General features: G+C 42.5%; 1 protein-coding gene across 6 annotated transcripts in view; it reads left to right on the top strand.

The window, feature by feature from the left end:
- fermt2 (FERM domain containing kindlin 2) overlaps positions 1-6,266 on the top strand; it is a 153,320-nt gene extending 147,054 nt beyond the window's left edge. For all 6 annotated transcript variants that reach the window (XM_086003197.1, XM_086003200.1, XM_086003199.1 and 3 more), the window contains 2 exons: positions 4,079-4,220; positions 5,081-6,266. In XM_086003197.1, the coding sequence (XP_085859323.1) occupies positions 4,079-4,220; positions 5,081-5,254 (316 nt within the window). In that variant the 3' untranslated portion in view covers positions 5,255-6,266. The remainder of the gene's footprint in view (positions 1-4,078; positions 4,221-5,080) is intronic.
- Positions 6,267-23,047: the final 16,781 nt, after the last annotated feature.

Here is a 23,047-nt window from a genome sequence, read left to right as displayed (position 1 = left end):
AAACATTTAAAATAAAAATTTCATTTTTTGAAAAATAAATGTAAATATTTTTAAACGGGTCAAAATTTACCTAAATGTAAGTGAATGTTTAAATCATTTATAAAAAAAATTTTTTAAATTATTTTTACCTTTCCATTGCGCTGGTAAAAGGCCTTACACCTGCTTTTACTAGGTGTAATAGTTTCATGGGTATTCGCTGGGCAGCTGCGCCAGTGAAAGTGAATTTACAGCGGATGCGGTAGATCTGTCCAAGTGAAAATTGACATCAAACGTTCTGGGTTTTTGCACTTGCGGGGCCATTCTGAAGGCTTATAGAATCATAGAATGGTTACAGCACAGAATGAGACCATTCAGCCCGTCAAGCCCGTGCCGGCTCGCTGCAAGAGCACTTTAGCTATCCCTTTCCCCGTAGCCTTGCAATTTTTTTCCTTTAGGTACTTATCAAATTCCCTTTTGGAAGCCATGTTTGAGTCTGCCTCCACCACCATTTCAGGTAGTACATTCCAGATCCTAACCACTCGCGTAAAGTTTTTCCTCCTGTCGCCTGTTTTTTTTGCCAAACAGCTTAAACCTGTGTCCTCTGGTTCTCGACCCTTCCGCCAACGGGAACAGTTTCTCGCTGTCTAGACCCCTCATGATTTTGAACACCTCTATCAAATCTCCTCTCAACCTTCTCTGTTCCAAGGAGAACAACCCCAGCTTCTCTAGTCTATCCACGTAACTGAAGTCCCTCATCCCCGGAACCATTCTCCTAAATCTTTTCTGCACCCTCTCTAAGGCCTTCACATTCTTCCTAAAGTGCGGTGTCCAGAATTGGACACAATACACCAGTTGAGGCTGAACCAGTGTCTTATAAAGATTCATCATAACTTCCTTGCATTTGTACTCTATGCCTCTATTTAATAATAATATGATGCCTAGGATTCCATATGCTTTTTTAACTGCTTTCTCAACCTGCCCTGCCACCTTCAATGATTTGTGCACATATACCCTAAGGTCTCTGTTCCTGCACCCACTTTAGAACTGTACCCTTTAGTTTATAGTGCCTCTCCTTGTTCTTCTGACCAAAATGTATCAATTCGCACTTTTCTGCGTTAAATTTCATCTGCCTCGTGTCCGCCCATTTCACCAGCCTGTCTGTCTTTTTGAAGTCTATCACTATCCTCCTCACTGTTCGCTATACTTCCAAGTTTTGTGTCATCTGCAAATTTTGAAACTGTGCCCTGTACACCCAAGTCATTAATATATATCAAGAAAAGCAGTGGTCCTAATACTGACCCCTGGGGAACACCACTGTATACCTTCCTCCAGTCTGGAAAAACAACCGTTCACCACTACTCTCTGTTTCCTGTCACTTAGCCAATTTCATATCCATGCTGCCACTGTCCCTTTTATTCCATGGGCTTCAACTTTGCTGACAAGCCTATTATGTGGCACTTTCATCAAACGCTTTTTGGAAGTCCGTGTACACCACGTCAACCACATTGCCCTCCTCATCTGTTACCTCATCAAAAAACTTGATCAATTTAGTTAAACACGATTTGCCTTTAACAAATCCATGCTGACTTTCCTTGATTGATCCACACTTGTCCAAGTGACTGTTCATTTTGTACCAGATTATCGTTTCTAAAAGCTTCCCCATTGCTGAGGTTAAACTGACTGGCCTGTAGTTGCTGGGTTTATCCTTACACCCTTTATTGAACAAGGGTGTAACATTTGCAATTCTCCAGTCCTTTGGCACCACTCCTGTATCTAAGGAGGATTGGAAGATTATGGCCAATACCTCTGCAATTTCCACCTTAACTTCCCTTGGCATCCTAGGATGCATCCCATCTGGTCCTGGTGACTGACTTACTTTAAGTACAACCAGCCTTTCTAGTACCTCCTTTATCAATTTTTATCCCATCCAGTATCTCCACTACCTCCTCTTTCACTATGACTTTGGCAGCATCTTCCTTGGTAAAGATAGATGCAAAGTACTCATTTAGTACCTCAGCCATGCCCTCTGCCTCCATACGTAGGTCTCGTGTTTGGTCCCTAATCGGCCCCACCCCCCCCCCCCCCTACCCATTTACTATTTATATGCCTATAGAAAACTTTTGAATTCCCTTTTATGTTGGCTGCCAATCTATTCTCGTACTCTCTTGCCCCTCTTTTATTTCCTTTTTTACTACCTCTCTGAACTTTTTATATTCAGCATGATTCTTGCTTGTATTCTCAACCTGACATCTGTCATATGCGCTCTTTTTTTTTTTCTGCTTCAACTTACTCTTTATTTCTTTTGTCATCCAGGGAGCTCTGACTTTGGTTGCCCTACCTTTTCCCCCCTCATGGGAATGTACCTCGACTGCACCCGAACCATCTTTTTTTAAAGGCAGCTGTACGCTGTCGGAAGCACCATAAAAGCCGGCCTTTTCCCCTCCCTTATTGACCCCATGCAGATGAGCAGGAAAACCAGCTCTCCAGTTTTCCACAGATCATGAGTATATAGCTGCTGTGAAGCACATTTTTCACCAATTGCATCAGAAATCATTTTATATAATCTCCCATTTTGACTAATACATACCCACTACCAAGTTGCCAGGAGTTGTTGCAAATAAACTTCATGACTTTCTGTATTCCTGCCTATAATGACATTTTCTATATTCCTGTCTGTTATCACAAGGTGGTGATAAACTGATGGCATGTGACAAGAAGGCAGTGTCCCTTACTCACAGATAGACATTTACTTCCTCTGGACAAGACACTGGGATGTGCCTGTATTCCTTGCAGTTTCTAATCAGCAGCTGTGAATTCAAGTGCCTTCCCATGTGGGAGAAATGGGGGAAAAAAATTATCTGTCCTTGACATCTGTTATGCATCTCCCAGTGGCTGGTTTGAGTTGCATTGGCTGATGCCTGGAAACATGTTCACCCACCCATCCTCTTGGTTGTGTTGGTGCATGGCACAGGATTTTGAGAGTGCCTCTTAAGCATTTGGGTCATCAATAAATTGAGTGTTACTGAGTGATCGTTGCTTTAATAATTGATAAATGTATACTCTTCTTGGGTGATGAGACAGTTAACCTAGATGTCGCCCTTCCCTCCATTAGAAACCACTTCAGAAGGAGATAATTTTAAAGAACCCAAAATACTGGCAGTATTCATTACATTAGAAAGGTCAGCAATGGGGCCATAAAGCAAAAACAAAGTATTTAAATACATCATTTTTAAGGGATACATCCTCTGGAAATTCCCTGGGATATCACTTGCCAGCTTGAAAACAATAATTGCCATCATTCATTACTGTATGCGCTAAAATTAATCATGGGAGTTTTTTTGTAAATGATTGCAGTATTGTATCCTAGAAGCTGCTGCTGATTTACTTTCCTGTACTGGAATGATGAAAATATTAAAAAATTCAGAGCTGAATGGGTCTTTGAAACAACATTAAATGTGAAGAAATCTGCTCAATGAAAAGGTTTCTAGCAAATCCTCTACTTCAAAATAGTTTTTAAATTAGCTGCTGCTACAGCAGCAAAAATAGTGATTGTGGTAGTGAATGAGTTGCTTTTTCTACTCTAGATCAGTAATTTTAATTTTTTTTTAAAAAATTGCTCATTTCTAAAAGAAAATAGCACCAATGCAGTCTTCCTGTTTAAAATAGATGCCCATGTTAAATTTTGATCTTGGATAAGCAATTCTAAATGTTATTTGATATCCTTTCTATTATGGAGGCTTCAAAACTGTAAATTTGGTATCACATTTTGTCTTTCAGGCTGTTTTCTTGAACAGACCAGATATTTAAAAATTGATTAAAGGTCCTGTACTATGCTGTATCCTTGTATTTCTGGACACTTGTAGTTCAGTTCCTTTTAAAAACCTGGTGTTTTGCTGCAATATTTAATGCAAGCATACATAAAATGATTTGATTTTTGAAGGATGTCTAATGTCTGTTCAAAAGGTTCTTGTACTATAGATGGTTGCCAAATGTGGGTATTCATGAAGTGTGTTGAATTTTTTGTTGAACAAATTGTAATATTTACTACTATCCAACTGTATTTTGTTCTAAAAATGTTATGCAATATGTTGCAATTTAGGTTTCACGGAAGTAAGAAAGATGATCTGATTGGCGTAGCCTACAATCGGTTGATCAGGATGGATTCAAGCACAGGAGATGCAATCAAGACATGGAGGTTCAGCAACATGAAACAGTGGAATGTAAATTGGGAGATCAAAATGGTACGATTAATTAGAAATGTACTGAATCCTTTCCATTTTAAAGAAACTTTGCAAATTAAGTTATTATAACGTTGATGTTATAACTGTTTTGAACAGTTAAATTTGGTCTGTTATGTGAGACATCCATATGAGCGAATCAGAATTCATGTGTACAAATAAAATAAAGTTGGTGTTCTAGTTGCAGATGAAACAAACGCATTTGAAAGTGCTAATTATTATAAATTGTATATTCCATTATTAGATACATTATGGAGCATATCTCTGGGCTGGAAAACCGTTTGATTTACAAAAATATAACTAATTTTGCTACCCTATTTTTGGGGTGCAGAAAATGGAAAGCAACGTGAAAAACAGAACAAACTAATGATTTCCGTGTTTTTGAAGTTTGCTTCTCTCCTTTGCTTCTCATTGCCCATAAACACGCTTCCCTTTCCCACAACTCATTTTAGCTAATTTTCCAAAATATAATGTACACAATGGTAGTCTTGGAACAAACAGCAGATGATTTTTTTAAACTCTTCTACCACATTTTTAAATAGAGTGCAATTAATTTCTTGGTGCACCTTTTGACTAAATAAAACACTTATTTGTTTAAGAAAAACTTTATTGGAAAAGCAGCATGTTCAGAAATTAATATTCAATAAAAGTCTATAATGCATGCTTATCGTACCTTGTCTTTTAATCAAAAACAAGTAACAAAAGGGATTGTAAAGCTTGATTGATTTCTTTTTTAAGGGTTCCTAAAGGTGAGAATTAATCTTTTGTATTAAGAACATATATTGTGCATGTGTTGGAGCGAGGAGAAAGTATACTACACCTGTACTTTATAAATGCATTGCATTTTGTGTACCTACGTTTAGGTGACTGTTGAGTTTGCAGATGAAGTTCGGCTTTCTTTTATCTGTGGAGATATCGACTGCAAGGTAGTTCACGAGTTCATTGGTGGCTACATTTTCCTGTCGACGCGGGCTAAAGATCAGAACGAAAGCCTGGATGAAGATATGTTCTTTAAGCTTACCAGTGGTTGGATGTGACAGCAAATATATTGAAAGATATTTTCAGGCCATTAAAACGCCTTTGTTAGATATGAGTGCTGTTACTCAACGTATGCTGCTTATTCCAGCAAGCGCCTCGTACTGTAATCTTTTACCATGGATTTTTTTTTTAGTTACCAGATCAGTTAACACTGTATGTGCACTAACAGGAACACTTCTTAATAACTAGCTACCAAACAACCTACCGCAGTTTTGGAAATGGCATGTTCTCCCCATCTGACACAGCAAACTTGAAAGACCCCTCATCAGAAATCTGTTTCATAATTAAAGCCTTGAAACAAGCCAAATAGTGTGATCCATAAGCTATCCACGAAGTGTAATGTCAAGAGCAGAAAATCGCAAAGAATATTTATCAAACTTTTGCATGTGTGTTTGTAACTTTAAGACCTTTTTTAAAACAAAAATCTCCTACATAAATCAGGACTACTACAGATACTTGGAAAATGAAGGTAGTTTTGTTTGGGAATCAAAGAACACCGCTCATTGTTTTAGCTTGCTTACCCAAATGTCTGGTTATTAGTTTCATTTACATACTGTACTTTATATTGCCAACCCTTTTTTTTTTACACCTTATAGTATTATGTGAAGCCGTTGTAATCACCAGCATTAGTTACCTTTGTTTCACTTAATATGAAATCTTTCCAGTACATTATGAAGTAATGCTATATGAAGTATTTGTTTTTTCATGTAACTAATGTAAAAACACAAGTTTTATATAATTGTACAGTTTTTGAACTATAGCATCACAAATCAGTTACAGAATGTGCTTACAATGTATTAGGTTTTGATGTGCTTTTGCAGGCATAGGTAACAGTAAAAATTTATTTCAATAGAAGAAAATTAATTTGAGCCTTGCTTAATTATATCATGTTTCATTGTAACAGCTAGCTGAAATTGTGCCACAAACATCCTAAACAGTGGAGCATAACTTTTTTTGAAACTATGTATAAATGCATTTATTTTAAATAAAAGTTAAATCTTTTATTTAAAATGTCCCTTTCACTATTTATTTAAAATAAAATTTGGTTTGTGGTCAATATTCTTCTTAGTCATCCTCGGTTCCGAGGATGACTTGCTTCCACACTAAAAATGAGCTCTCAGGTGACTGATGAGTCCAATGCAGGACCTACAGTCTCTGTCACAGGTGGGGCAGACGGTGGTGGAAGGGGCGGGTGGGTGGGGTTCTTGGGTTGGCGTGCGCTTCTTCCGCTGTTTGCACTTGGCTTCCACTTGCTCCCAGCGAAGAGACTCTGTGTTTGGCGCCTTCCCGGATGCTTCTCCTCCACTTTGTGTGGTCTTGGACCAGGGATTCCCAGGTGTCGGTGGGGATGTTGCACTTTTTCAAGGAGGCTTTGAGAGTGTCCTTGAAGCGTTTCCTCTGCCCACCTGGGGCTCTCTTGCCATGTCGGAGCTCCGAGTAGAGCGCTTGCTTTGGGAGTCTTGTATCGGGCATGCGGACGATGTGGCCTGTCCATCGGAGCTGATTGAGCGTGGTCAAAGCTTCAATGCTGGGAATGTTGGCCTGAGCAAGAACACTGACATTGGTGCGCCTATCCTGTCAATGGATTTGCAGGATCTTGCGGAGTCAGCGTTGGTGGTACCTCTCCAGTGCATTGAGGTGCCTGCTGTACATGGTCCATGTCTCTGAAGCATACAGGAGGGCAGGTATCACTACTGCTCTGTAGACCATGAGCTTAGTGCCAGATTTGAGGTCCTGGTCTTCAAACACACTTCCTCAGGCGAGCGAAGGCTGCACTGGCACACTGAAGGCGGTGTTGGACTTCACCATCGACGTCTGCCCTTGTTGACAGTAGGTTCCCGAGGTATGGAAAGTGGTCCACATTGTCCAAGGCCTCGTCATGGATTTTGATGATTGGGGAGCAGTATTGTGTGGCGGGGGCAGGTTGGTAGAGGACCTTTGTCTTACAGATGTTTAGTGTAAGGCCCATGCTGTTGCACACTTCAGTGAAGGTGTTGACGATGATTTGGAGTTCGACCTCTGTGCGCAAATGCAAGCATCGTCTGCATACTGTAATTCGATGACAGAGGATGGGACGACCTTGTATCTGGACTGTAGGCAACGGAGGCTGAACAGTTTCCCGTTTTTTCTGTAGATTAGCTCCACTGCAGCGGGGAGCTTACTGAGGGTGAGATGGGGCATTGTAGCCTAGAAGATTGAGAAGAGCGTTGGTGCGATGACACAGCCTTGCTTGTCCCCGGTCCGTAAGTGAATTGAGTCTGTGGTGGATCCATTGGTCAGGATCATGGCATGCATGTCGTTGTGAAGCAGGCAAAGGATGGTGACAAATTTTGAGGGCAGCGAATTTGAGAAGGACACTCCATAATCCCTCATGGTTGACAGTGTTGAAGGCCTTAGTGAGGTTAAAAAAAAAAGGCCATGTACAGCGGTTGGTGCTGTTCCCTGCATTTCTCTTGTAATTATCGCACGGTAAAGATTATGTCCATTGTACCCCTTAGTGGGCAGAATCTGCATTATGTCTCTGGGAGGAGCTCTTCAGCCACTGGGAGAAGGCGATTGAGGAGGATTCTTGTGATGACTTTCCCTGTGGCAGACAGCAGGGAGACTCCTCTGTAATTACCGCAATCGGACTTGTCACCTTTCTTGAAGATGGTCACAATTACAGTGTCTCTGAAATCCTCTGATATGCTCTCCTCCTTCCAAATAAGAGAAATTAGTTCATGTATTCACGCCAATAGTGCTTCTCCGCTATGCTTTAGCGCCTCAGCGGGGATTCCATCTGCTCTTGAGGCCGCCTTGTTCTTCAGTTGTCAGATGGCCTTTTATATGGTAGATAAGCAGCGACGTGTTAGTCTCGCACAGAAGACTCACTGGGAGGATATAACTACAGCTGAGCTGTCGGGTAGAATACCACACGGTTGCAGAAAAACTGTCCCGATCAGCCCTGCTGCCTGCATGCAAGAGTCCTTGCTGATGGCAAGTAACAGTAATGTTGACCACCTGATTTGGAGAAGTTTGAGTTCAGGCCAACTTTTCTAGATGAAGGAGAAAATATGAAGAACCTCGAACAGCAATCACAAGAAATGTAAGTTTGAAATAATTTGTTCAAAACAACCTGAGTGTAACTGAAATACAGCAGATCTTAGCAATCCAAACTAGTGGCAGGCGGGAACATGTTTATAGACCCATTTCTTGAATCTTAGAAAATTCAGTTTTTACAAGAGATACTGGATCTATTTTACAGTTTGGATATTCAGATAATGCTGCTTTGCAGATTTTTTAAAAATTGGGTTGGGTCATTGGTGGCTTTGATGTACTCCGCTGTGGTTAGAATACAGGATTGTACCCGAGAGATCCTGGCCATAACTGGACAGTGGTGAGTATAGGCCAGGCATGTTGCCAGAAGAGTGCTGCATGCCAAATTATTCTTGCTCACTTCACAGTACCTACCCCCAGAGGTTTGAATGTAGGCTGCTGTCTCACTTGGTGATAATGCATGGCATGAAAATCTGTAGTATAAAATAAAATCTATTGGAAATAATTGACTAAAACTAGCAATGACACAGTTGGCCCTGAGACTTAATGGAGTCCAGAGTCAGTGATGATAGAGGAGTCTGGCATGTTGGCTGATGGGTATGATTCTGAGAGTCTGACTGTCAGGCTGTTGCTTGACCAGTCTATGGGCTAACTCGTCCAACTTTGCTGGTTTTATGACCTTTTATGCTCCATACAAAATGCTGCCTTAAGGAAAAAAAACCACAATTTTAGATATCCACTAGAAACCGAGTGGGATCAAGCAACAAGAAAGGTACATTATTTATTGTTGCCTGATGTTTGACTGTTGTATCTGGTGTTTGACTGCTGTGGGGAAGTTGTTTCCAATACAGCAGATTGTCGGAGGCATCACATCAGATCAGCTTTTCGGTATAGCTGGGGTACCATACCATGTTGAAGGTTGTAGAAATATCAGACTGCTACACTGAGTTTACACTGGTCTTTACAAGAATCACTCAATTCCTAAACCGTAAGATTGAGAATGTTAAAAGTTAATTGTTTCCAAAACCTGAATTGGTAACCAGAGAACTGGCTACTGTAGCTGAAACGTTGCAAACTTCTTAGAGCTCACGGAAGCCACAGCAACTAAGACCTTTTAACAGGAGGAATTTGATTAGTAGTTGCCGAGATCAGTGTTCCTTCCTTCTGGACGAGTGTGATCTTGCTGCTATGAATTTGAAGTGAACCATACCACTATGTTGACATAGATGATCAGGTATGGTTTTGAGCACCCAAGCAGCAAATTAGAACAATTTTATGAATAGTAAATAAATGTGTTTAACCTATGAGCTGTTTGAATGTATGGTTTCAAATTTACTTGGTTAAAGGGGTGTCATCTGCCCTTATCTGCTGCGAAAGCCTGCAGCATTAAAATGAGGAATTGGTGGGAACAGAGCGGTTTTAACTGTGCCCCGGCTCCATTCCCATCAAACAGGGAAGAGTTTCCACCTAGTGTTAAGAAAATGACAAGTGACAATTTAATGAACCCTGACATTTTCAGTGCAAGATTACATACTCTTCTGCAAGCTAGTCAGATAAAGCTTTCACACATAATCGGATTGATATGTTTATAATAAATATAGTTGAGGCCTTCTGATTCTGTGGCAATCTCCGGAAAGATGAGTGCTTTCATTGTTAATATTGAAAATAACAACAGACCAACTTGTATTTATTGAGTGCCTTTAACATAGTAAATCAATTCTTGTGTGTCGTCCTATGGGTAAATCAGATAGCAGCTGCTCCTGCTGCACAATAAAATTTGTATTCTGGTATTGAAAGCCGTTGATTATTAAAAGCAGTATGTAGCTGATGCGAATATGATTGCATCTGTACACACATACTAAATTTCATTAATTCAGGGGTTTTTTTTACCCTTGAGTAAGAAAAAAAATCTGGAGAGATCAAAACTTCATAGTGACTTACTATTTCTGCATCTGTCTACATTGAACAGCTGCAACAAAGTTGGGTGTGGTAGGGGAAGAGAAGCCTTTGCCAAGCATTTGAAATTGTGAACCAGAATGAGAAGTGCTGGTTCCACAATCGTTTCCCTTAAAGGACAGACTGGTGACTAATACTACTTACCAGAAAAATGGACTATTGAATTTTTTTTCTTGCATTTATTAATAGGATTTTAGTGAGCCTTTGCACTGTTGTCATCTGCCAGTTACAACTTTTTCAATAGTACCTGATAATTGATGTGTAAAAACTACCCTGGCTAGCTAAGAATGAAATGATTATCTAACACTAGTTCAAGAAAGGGCAAAAGGAGCTAGTATAAAGATGACTGTAGTACAACACTCCAGAAAATTAATGCAGGGAGGATTCATTCTCCAAAGCCACTGGAGATGTTTTCTGCTTGTCAAGATCCAAGGAGAGGACATATAAATTGGCCAGAAAAAGCAGCAAACCTGAGGATTGGGAGCAGTTTAGGATTCAGCAAAGGAGGACAAAGGGATTAAGAGGGGGGAAATAAAGTATGAGAGTAAGCTTGCAGGGAACATAAAAACTGACTCAAAGCTTCTATAGATATGTGAAGAGAAAAAGATTGGTGAAGTCAAGCATAGGTCCCTTGCAGTCAGAATCAGGGGAATTTATAATGGGGAACAAAAAATGTCAGACCAATTAAATACATACTTTGGTTCTGTCTTCACCAAAGGAGGACACAAATAACAGAGGGTCTAATGAGAGGGAGGAACGGAATGAAATCAGTATTTGTAGGGAAATGGTGTTAGGGAAATTGACTGCATTGAAGGCCGATTAAATCCCCAGGGCCTGATAATCTACATCCTAGGGTACTTAAGAAGTGGCCCTAGAAATAGTAGATGCATTGCTGGTCGTCATCCAAAATTCTATAGACTCTGGAACAGTTCCCATGGATTGGAGGGTAGCTAATGTAACCCCACTATTCAAAAAAGGTGGTAGAGAGAAAATGGGGAATTATAGACCGGTAAGTCTGACATTGGTAGTGGGGAAAATGCTAGAGTCCATTATAAAAGATGTAATAGCAGAGCACTCGGAAAACAGTGACCGGATCGGACAAAGTCAACATGGATTTACAAAAGGTAAATCGTGCTTGACTAATCGAATTTTTGGAGGATGTAACTGGTAGAATAGATAAGGGAGAACCAGTGGATGTGGTGTATTTGGACTTTTCGAAGGCTTTCGATACGGTCCCGCATAAGAAATTAGCGAGCAAAGTTAAAGCCCATGGGATTGGGGGTAAGGTACTGACTTGGATAGAGAACTGGTTGGCAGACAGGAAGCAAAGAGTTGGAATAAACGGGTCTTTTTCCGAGTGGCAGGCCATGACTAGTGGGGTACCGCAGGGATCGGTGCTAGGACCCCAGCTATTTCACAATATATAATAATGATCTAGACAAGGGAACTAGATGTAATATCGCCAAGTTTGCAGACGACACAAAGCTGGGTGGGTGTTTGTGCTGTGAGGAGGATGCAGAGAAATTCCAGTATGATTTGGACAGGTTGGGTGATTGGGCAGATGCAGTATAATGTGGATAAATGTGAGAGGTTATCCACTTTGGTGGCAAAAACAGGAAGGCAGATTATTATCTGAATGGCAATAGATTGGGAGAAGGGGAAGTGCAACGAGACCTGGGTGTCCTTGTGCACCAGTCACAAGGTAAGAATGCAGGTGCAGCAGGCGGTTAAGAAGGCAAAATGGTATGTTGGCCTTCATAGTGAGAGGATTATATTACAGGAGCAAGGATGCCTTGCTGCAATTGTACAGGGCCTTGGTGAGACCACACCTTGAGTATTGTATGCAGTTTTGGTCGCCTTATCTGAGGAAGGATGTTCTTACCATGGAGGGAGTGCAGCGAAGATTCACCAGACTGATGCCTGAGATGGCAGGAATGACGTATGAGGAGAGATTGGGTCGATTGGGCTTATACTCGCTGGACTTTAGAAGAATGAAAGGGGATCTCATTGAAACTTATAAAATTCTAACGGGACTAGACAGACTAGATGCAAGAAGGATGTTCCCGATGGTCGGGGAGTCCAGAACAAGGGGTCACCAGTCTAAAGATAAGGGGTAAGCCAGTTAGGACAGAGATGAGGAGGAATTTCTTCACCCAGAGAGTGGTGAACCTGTGGAATTCTCTACCACAAAAAGCAGTTGAAATATATTCAAGAAGGAGTTAGATATATTTCTTAAGGCTAAAGGGATCAAGGGCTATGGGGAGAAAGCAGGGACAGGGTACTGAATTTGGATGATCAGCCATGATCTCATTGAATGGCGGAGCAGGCTCGCGGGGCCGAATGGCCTACTCCTGCTCCTACTATGTTTCTATGTAAAGTGAAGAATATGAACAAGGGGGAGTGGTACATTTTTCCTCTTTGCATCAAGCACTTCCAACTCCAGTACATTGTGGCTCAAAAGCAGAGTAGAGCACATCAATCCCCCAAAACTGTGCCTTTACTTCACCCTCAGAAGAGCGGCCCCTAAGATTCTAATTGACCAGGTTATCGCCTCTTTAGTGAAGGGTTTTATCTGCAAAAGTCCAGTCTGCAAGCCTCACAATGGGCCACCCAGGAAGCAGATCAGCCCTACCACTAGAGGAATACACCAATATTGTACATTGTCATCAATGCAGAAGACAGCTTCTCCCTGAAGCGAAGTGCCTTTACAGCGCTGCTTGTGGGTGAGGAGGAGGAGTGCTTTCCCTCTCACCCCGCGCAAACTGAGTTGTGGATTGGATCGGACCTACCTGGTGCTGCTCTCTGACAGGCTTGGCTTCCAGTCGGGCAATCAGGCTGACTTCTGGGCGGGGAACCTGTCTGGGCCAAAACGCGCACCGTGGAGTTAAAACTCCACAGCATGCGGGGAAACCCAGACTTCCGAATTTCTCATCCAAAAGTCTGCCCCAGTAAATATCCAGGCCTTTGGCTGTTCAGACAGACTCTGTTTGTTTGCTGAGTAAATAGACTCTTCTATAAAATAGACTTTGCTGTGAGTCCTGCCCCACCTCCAACTCATTGGCTGACACAGTGGTGTCAATGGACACTCTGTAGTATAATTTAATTCTGAACAGCCATTTGTTATTACTACAAATGGCTGGCCCAAGACCGCACAAAGTGGAGGAGAAGCATCCGGGAAGGCGCTGAACATCTCGAGTCAAGGAGCGCACGTCAACCCAAGCACCCCACCCATCTGCCCCTTCAACCACCGTCTGCCCCACCTGTGACAGAGACTGTAGGTCCCACATTGGCCTCATCAGCCACCTGCAAACTCACTTTTAATGTGGAAGCAAGTCATCCTCGGTTCCGAGGGACTGCCTAAGAAGTAAGAACTACAAGGTGATAGGGATACAGGCCCTGGTAAAACAGAGCCATTCTAAAAAAACAGATGGCAGGGTGTGTGGTATTTCAAGACTAGAGAATATTTTGAAAGGAAGCCATAAAGGAGTATTGCTTCACTGAAAATAGTTACTTGGGTAAGCTGGAAATAAGGACTGTTTAGCAGAGCTGTGCTGTCCTCTACTCTAGATTCCAAATAGATAGCTCCCGTCTCCTTAAAAGATTACTACTTTGACAAAAGTATTCACAGTATGTGGAGAATAATAAATGAAGTAAATTCCTCATCTTTACTGTTAGTAGCCTTGGTTATTCAAACCAAATTAAACCGTTCACATACCATAATATATCGTGTACGTGTGTGTGTGTACACGCATCCTTTCCAGATCCTGGTGCAACAATACTGATTTTGTGTATACTGAAATTTAAGCTATCCATATGCAATGTTTATATTGTAATTGTCCTTGGGTGTGTTTTCTTTAGATCCCAGTTTCCTCCCTTTCCCTCCTGAAAGTACTAACTCATGTTGGGTATTGTTCCACAGGCGTTTGGTGCCCTCCATTACCGCTGGAATAAAACTGAAAAATTATGTAGGTTGTTGAGAAATCAAAAACCATAAAGAACAATGAATAAGCACTTTTGATTTTTTTGGTAAAATAGTACTTTTAGGCATCATAGTTACTATGCATCATATAGAAACTGCCTTGACCAGCCTCTAGGAGATGTACCAGAGTAAGGTAATTAATCGATCAAGATGGAGAAGCAGTTACTCAGAGTCTTTTTAATTTCCTCATCCTTTGTGATGGATTTGCTGTATGCTTTTCCTTTTGACCCCATGCTTTGAATTCTAACACAGATCTGTAATTTTTAGGTGATGCCACAGCCTTGACCTTTTCATCTACAATACAATCTTCTCTGAAGAAAAAATCTAATTAAGCAAAGAAGAGTTTAGATTTTGAGACCCCAGTCATTTGATGTATTTTTCTGGAATGACACCCCAGGCCACACACAGTTTAAGGCCTTAACATGCATCACTAAGCACATTTCTTGCAGTGGCTCCTCCTCCCACCCCAGTATAAGTTACCACAAGAATACCCCAAGGATCCACTCCTATTGCTTGTCTACATATTGGCCCTTGGCAGTGTTGCCGGTTTGGAATTGATTTCAGAAAGTCCTTCATGCAAAGAATGATCAACACTTGGAATCGACTTTCAGGTAAGGCTGGAAGCAAAGACCTTGGAGCAATTTAAGAGACAGTTGGATACTGTGATGAGACTAGGCTTTCTTTAAGATAGATGGGGTAAGCATCTGCCTTCATCTCTTGTAAGATCTCTGGTGTAGTTTATAGTTATTGGGGTCTGACTTTAGATTCCTTGTGTGGAGGCGTGATTTTTGCTGCTTTCCATTCAGGTGGGTCAACGGTAGTTGGTCAAAATGGTTAAAATTCATGATGCAGGGTGTAATTAATTATGTGGCTAGAGCCTTGTCAACCAAAACATAAAATTGGGCAGCAGTTTTTCTAGGATCATGAACTAGAATCATAGAATGGTTACAGCACGGAAGGAGGCCATTCGGCCTGTCGAGCCCGTGCCGGCTCTCTGCAAGAGTGCTTCAGCTGGTCCCTCTCCCCCTTTCCCCGTAGCCCTGCAAATTTCTTTCCTTCAGATACTTATCCAACTCCCTTTTGAAAGCCATGATTGAGCCTGCCTCCACCACCCTCTCAGGCAGTGCATTCCAGAACTTAAACACTTGCTGCGTAAAAAAAAGTTTTTTTCTTGTGTCACCTTTGGTTCTTTTGCCAATCACCTTAAATCTGTGTCCTCTGGTTCTCAACTCTTCTGCCAATGGGAAGTTTCTTTCTCTCTCTCTACTCTGTCCAGACCCCTCATGATTTTGAACATCTCTATCAAATCTCCTCTCAATCTTCTCTGCTCCAAGGAGAGCAACCTCAGCTTCTCCAGTCTATCAACGCAACTGAAGTCCCTCATTCCTGGAATAATTCTCGTAAATCTTTTCTGCACCCTCTCTAAGGCCTTCACATCCTTCCTAAAGTGCGGTGCCCAGAATTGGACACAGTACTCCAGTTGGGGCCGAACCACTGTTTTATACAGGTTCATCATCATTTCCACACTTATGTACTCTATGGCCTAGAAATTCGGTGGGCTGCGCCACCAGTTAGCACCTAAAGAGGGCACTCAGTGGCTTTAGCGCCACTGGCCACGCCTCCCGCGATATTTAGCTGGGGCGCTAATGGCAGCGTTAGCCTGTTGCGCAGCGCCGCCACCGATGACGATATCGGTGTGCGCAGCGCCCCGCTACCGTCCCGATCTCGATATTCGGTAGTGCCTGCCTCTGTAGCGCCGTTTGCAAATCGCGCCCGGTTCACGGGGCCTTCCTGTGGCGGCAGTGGCGCAAAATAAGGTGGAGGTGCGGGGCAGCTTTTTTCCGGCGGCCGCCTGCCAGCACCTCCGTCCCCGGCCTCCTGATCTCCCCCCGCAGCAGTGCCGGCTGTTTTCTGAGAGCCCAGCACTTCTCCTCGGTGCCGGGCTCTTTTGCCGGCACTCGCGATCTCTGATCGCGCTGGTGCAGGCCCCTCCCCCTTAAGAATGGGAGGAAGGCCTGCAGTACCGCAGCGCGCCATGCTGTAGCGTGTGGTGCTGCAGCACGTTGCGCTGCGATATTCAGTTTCAGCGCCCCAAGAGGGACGCGGAGCGCCTCGAGCCTCGCCCCGTGTCCCTCTTGGGGCGTTCAAGCTGAATTTCCGGCGGTCGCAACTGCTCCGGTCGCTGCGCTAATTCCAGCGCCCAGGCGAGCTTGGCGCCGTTTGCGGCCCCACCGAATTTCTCCCCCTATATTTCTTTATGAAGCCCAGGATCCCGTAAACCTTTTTAACTGCTTTCTCAACCTGCCCTGCACCTTCAACGATTTGTGCACACATACCCCCAGGATTGTACCATTTAGTTTAGAAGACCTCTCCTCATTCTTTCTACCAAGATGCATCACTTCACACTTTTCTGCGTTAAATTTCATCTGCCACGTTTCCGCCCATTTCACCAGCCTGTCTATGTTTTCCTGAAGTCTATCACTCTCCTCACTCTTCACTATATTTCCAAGTTTTGTCTCATCTGCAAATTTTGAAATTATGCCCTGAACACCCACGTCCAAGTCATTCATATATATTTTTTGCACCTAATCTCCATTTTGGCTGATCAAGTTACTGCACTTTGGGATTTTTGATACTTGACCTTTCATTTCAGATGACTATCCAGGTACCACTGAATTTTAAACAGCTTGCATTATTCAGCTTAACCATACAGGGCACTAGTAACCTTCCTGCTGCTAGCAACATCTTACGCAGCCAATATTGGCTTTCAGGGTTATCTGCGGTCCAGTGCAAAGATTCTCAGCCCCCCGTAACCGGTCTACACTTCCACATTCCACTATTGATGACTTACCAGTCAGTCTGCCTTAATAGTACCCTGCAGTACTATTTACAAATCTGCTTGGCTTAATTGGATTATTGAGTTAGATGATACGTTGACTTGATTCCAATTTTCCATTACCAAATGTGTCATCTTGGAGCTAAACTAACCCAAAAGAGACCCTGCTTACCTCTTCCAAAGGAGAATAGTCATGAGTTGGTCATTAGATAACTGACAAGTGTGGGCTTGAGCTCTTGCTTGTTGGACAGCAGATACAATTCACCATAAATTGTGCAGGTGCTTTGCCATTCTTATGACCACAGCATAGACATACACTGTACCCTATTGAACAGTGTTTCCACCAATTTATGGTGCAGTTATAAATCAGATATTTACAGAAATATGCTGCAGATTTATTTATAAATACATCAAGAAGTATAACATATGACGTGCTTTTTTTCCTTCCAATACTCTCATCCCTGTGCTGAAGGCACTGACTCATGTTAAGTATAGTTTCGACGAGTGCAGTTGCACTTTGGTGCCTAGCCCATTAGTGAGCTCACATATACCTATCAGGAGAGAGAGAAACAGAGTTAATGTTTCGGGTTGATGACCCTTCGTCATGACCCAGTTAATGAAGCAGCCCATGCCAGCCTACAACAGGACTTGGACAACACTCAGGATTGGGCTGACATGTGACCAGTAACATTCGTACCACATGTGCCAGGTATTAACTATCTTCAAGAGAAATCCTAACAACCTCCCCTGTGTAATCAGCTGGTAGGATGTGCATCTCTCTGGGATGGGACTGGTCTTGCTGTTGATTCTTGACTCGGAGATTGAATGCTCTGCAGTCTGGCTGAGAGTGAACAAAATTCACCTATCCAGGTGAAACCAGGTTTGAATGTTGATCAAGGCTAGAATGTGAACTCTGAAAGTCCAGTATCTTTACAACAATTATTAGGCTGCTCCAGAGATACCCATCTTCTATTTAAAGCAGAATTTCTTCATTCATACACTCAATTTTAATTTAGCTGATTTTTGTATGTTTATTTCAATGTCTTGCCTAAGGCCAAAGAAGTTGTAAGTGGTTAATGGCCAATGTACATAATAAGCACAGTGGCATCAATTCTCAATTAATTTATTTTTTCATAATGGTTTTAAATGATTTATTCTAGAAAAGATATCATTACCACATTTTGCAAATTAATTGGAAAATAATTTTTATTAAAGTATTTGATTCCAATTGTATATTTAGTTAGTTCTGTAATTCCAGGGCACTGAATTCATTTGAATAAAGTGAGTTAATTGCCTTCACTCCCCAACAGCTGTTATAAGTTACAAATGAATTGAGGTTTGGCAAGTTTAATCTACTCCCCATCGGATGAAATTCCACAACACACAGGTCCCAAATTTGGTATTAATGTGGTAGTTTCAGTTATGGTTTCCATGGAAACAAACAAATCTGAAACATTGCATTGTGTACAGGAAGTTGATTCAAAATTTCTACTTTGATTGCAGTCAAAAGTCATTTTTCTGAATAAAGTAACTGTTCAGAAGGACTGGGTGGTGTAGCTGGTTCAAACGTCATCCTGCCACATCTGGGACTTTTGTTCAAATCGATCCCAGACTGATGAGATCAGAATAGTTCTCTCTCTAACTGAAATTCGTTTGAACAGCTACTATCTATTTCCTAATGAACAAACCCCTGCAGTGAAAAACTGCCCTCCACTTGGCACAATGGGCATTCATTCAAAGCTGTCACTGAAAATGGCCAACATAACAATGTTGGAAATATAAATATCAGGTTGAAATTGTTTATTCAGCAAATTGTCAGCATAATGTTTTAATAGTAAGGTCTATGTGTTTTGATGCATTTTGGAATCTTCCTTGTGGCTCAAGTCTCCGTACTAGTTCAGTAAGAAATATTTAACATGATTTTTGGAACAGTTGTTTTAATCATGCATATTGGCATTCTAATGTGAGACTAGTTCAAAAGAACATGTGAATGATGCCTTAAATTACTGCATCACACACAGCAGTTCTTCCCTGTGCAACCAAGAACACTAGCACCCACAGAGCAACGGTTATCTGTGTCTTCACAATGTCACAAGTTCTCCTCAGCTCTGCTGCACGTGGTCCTTACAACAAAAACAACCACCAACTTTGAGTTCTTAATTCGTTTTGAGCTTTATCTTAAGTGGCACAGTCACACAGTGTATTGGTGCTCTGATGCACTGCATCTCAAAGCAGGTGAATATGGTTTCACAACTGCAGTTCTCACATGCTACCAATTCATTCGGTCAGGTTTAGACACACACAGTTATTGTATCCCAACAGCAGGCCCTGATATCTGGCATTTAATCGCTAAATATAAATTCTAGTATTTATTGAGAAGTTAGTGAGTCATGAAGTGTTCCAGATGAATGCTTTAACTGAATGTATTCATGCCAAATATTGCAAAATAACAAAGCATTTTTAATGTTAAATATGGAATTGCACATACATTGGAACTGCAAAGGTTAATAATCCATTCAGATTCTTCCTAATCCTGCTATATTTACATTATGTTGGAACACTTCTGAATGCTGTAATGCGCTTTGATTTCTAGAAATTAATTTACGCAGGCAACAATTCTCATCACTTTTAACAGAGAAAGAAATCTAAAGAGTACAGATGGAAAAGTGCATGCTATTTAGTTTTGGTACTTAGTGAGCTCTGTGCTGGAATTGTAATAAAATGTGAGGATTAATTGACATAAATAATTAAATATTGAGCTAATCTTTTATAATTGAAATTGTACAGTTAATTAAAAAAGAGATAATGAATGGTGTAACAATTTAACAATTGTGTGTGCTAATCATCTGCAGTTTTTTTTTTAGTAAGCCTTAAAGATCCTATATGCTATTAAAATGGCTGAAAGGCTTTTAACTATAGAACGCACTGGGATACTTACTTGCCATTTGAATCTTTCAGCAGCATTATCTTTTTTTTTTCTGGCATGGATTTACCCGGCCTTCTGTAGATGTTTTCCAGTTTTTGTAATGACGAGGAGAGGAAGCATCAAATGATCCAGTCTTCAGATTCTTGGCATAATCTTAGCTATTGTGAGTTTCTGCTGTTCACATCTCATCACATTAGGAATGAGCTGTGATGTGCAGCCACTGAGCACGTCCCATCCACGTTGACCAGATTCAATTCACAGTAGATCTGCTAAAACTTTAGTGAAATTAACTAGCGTTAGGGGGAAAACCTATTTTTTTAAATCATCTTCATTGAAATCTGGGGCTGAAATTCTATTCTAAAAGTATCTTTTCATATCTAAATAAGCAAACATGCTGTAAATCTAAACATGAAGCAGAAAAGCGATTAAAGCGTGGAAATGTCATAACTTTTTTAGGGCTTGCACTAGATTCCTGATTGCAAAGAAATAAATAAAATGCCATGAATTTTTCTTATGATTGACAGCACTTTCTGTTTAAGATCCAGATATAAGATCCAGCCAATTTCAGACACTGCAAAAAGTAGCAACCCAAAGCAGCAATAATTGGATAGCAATCAGGGCAGTTGTACTGACTGGTTTCATTTCCTCCTGCCATAGTTCAGGGACACTGAGGCTGATTCTGATCTACCCCACACCTGCCCACACATCCATGGCTGGGAACAGCTAACTCAGCACAGGGGTAGGTTTTAACTTTGATTGCCTGGTGTGAATGGGGCGATATCGGTATGTAAATGACTGCATTTACATCAGCACCAGTGCAGATGCTATCCTCAAAGGGGCCTTACCCTGGGCGTTGGAGTGCCCGTCTGTTTCAGGCAGTCGGTCCTTACAATATGCAAATCAAGGTCCTATCATGTACAAGGGACCCCAATTGCAATTTTGACGGACAACTGGGCAGAGCATGCACCATGGAGACACTGGGCTGAATTTTACCAACCTCAGCAGGTCCGTGGTAGGCGACGTTGGTGGCGGGTCCTGGCCTCACTGCTGGCTCCAGCCCGCTGTCCAAAATGATTTTCCCCTGATTGGGCTAGTTAAACCTGCTTAACGCGTTTCCTGGCCAATAGAAGGAAGCGGGTCTGATGACTTCATTTGATGATGCATCATCAGTCGGTTTCCTTAAAGGGACCATGTGCAAACTGATTTTGACAGTTGTGTTGTCAGTGTTCTACAGCATTGAGGTGCTGCAAACACTGACGAGCACTGCACAGAGGTACACGGCTGCACCCAGGCTTTCCCATGACTCCCTCCATATGGTTATGGAGGGAGCCAGAGCACGCAGGGAGGTTCTCTTCCTTTCCAATGGGCAGAAGAGACCTCCCCAGGACACCAACGCAGCCTGGTTGCACATTGCACAGGATGGCAAAAGCAGGGATGTCATCAGGAGGACCAGGCTGAAGTGGCGCAAACCTTTCAATGATCTCAGTAGATCACGAAACATTACTGCAAAGCCACACTCCACCTCATCCTGCTGTGCCTCTCATCACATCCCCATCGCTCTGCCTTCCCTACCCTACCCCTGCACATCCTTACACCAACTTACCTTGGACCTTTACCCATCCCTCTCTATCTACATTATCACTTCCCCATCTCACTAGCCACCCCTCACACTCACCCTCATCCTAGACAATCATACCAACTAACAACACACAAGAGTAGGCACTTGTGTGTTTTAGCCAATGTTCATGTAAAGTTCCTGTTAATGTGCTGTGCTGAAACCTTTATTTTGAACACTTGGACAGATTTGTGTGCACCTTTGGAAGTGGCTTAGTGAATTGCAGTGAATGGTGAGACATAACGGTACCCCCGCAATGGTGATGAGTGAAAGAATGGCTTGGGCATTGTAGGAATGCTTTATGGTGTTGGTGTGGGGTGGTGCCAACCTGGCACATCATGTGGCAGCCAGGGTGTACAACATCAAGTGAAGTAAATCTGGCCATGGTGAGGCCATCCCTGGCGTCCCAGGCAGCAATGTGGTCGGGTGCGGATGCCCTGTGCAACATCAGTTGATTGCGGAGAAGGTTGGTGGCATTGTTGGTGCTGCTGGTGTTGGGGCTGATCATGGTGGGATTTTGAGGACCTAGGTGAGATAGTTTCAAGGACCCCGATGTTGATTTAATAGATGGCAGGTGAACTATAGATGACAGAAGCGATCTGTCAATGGTGAGTGAGGTTGTTCCAATGAGGTGACGCTGGAATAGAGAGTTTACTCCAAACACTTGCATAAAGCTCAATCTGTCTTTCAAATGCAGTAAGCAACAGCTTCTGAGCTTGGAAAGTGAACAGCTGTGAGATAGGAGCTTTTATAGCACATTTCAAGCTGTCAAGTAATGAGATGATTCCATGGTCATACAACTCCTGACCGGCTTACCTGACGTGATCCTCGAGCAGCGTAGACCCTGTGGGTGACCTGGTAAACTCTGAAGTTGAGTTCAAATACTTCTTAATGGACTGGTAACAAGGTCAGAATGACCTGAGTTGCCTCCCCCGCCACTGCGTGTCGGTTCTGTTCAGTGCTGACAGACCCGACATCTGGGAAAGGCGCATGGTGGCGGGTTGACAGCGGGGTCCCGACCCGCCACCGAACTCGCCCGCTGACCCCTCAGAAAACGCCCCCCTCTCCGTTTTACAGGTGGTACAGCAGAAGGGGCACCAAGAAGGTAAGCTTAAAATTATTTATGCGGGGCCGGGAGGAGCAGGAGTTCTCTTTGTCTCTACAAGAACAATATGGGCCACAGCTGCTCCAGGCACCGCCAACCCCCCCCCCCTCCCCTTCCCCCACGCGATTGCTCTCCACAACCCACTGGACCCACCTTCCTGTCGGCTGGTTTGGCCTCCGGGTCACCCAATACGGCACCGACCCAAAGCCAGTGACCTGCAGTGTGGTGCCGGCAGCTCATTGGTGCCATGTAATGTGGCCTTGGCCTGCTGTCACACTCCGCCAATCAGCGGCCAACAGTTAAAATCTATCTCCAAGGATCAAACCTGGAACCTTCCTC

This window comes from Somniosus microcephalus, chromosome 12 (assembly GCF_052327205.1).
Source record: "Somniosus microcephalus isolate GS21.2 chromosome 12, FLI_Smic_1.0, whole genome shotgun sequence".
Taxonomy (NCBI): Eukaryota; Metazoa; Chordata; class Chondrichthyes; order Squaliformes; family Somniosidae; genus Somniosus; species Somniosus microcephalus.
The sequence above is the reverse complement of the archived record's forward strand: the minus strand, read 5'-3'. Positions and strand labels throughout refer to the sequence as shown.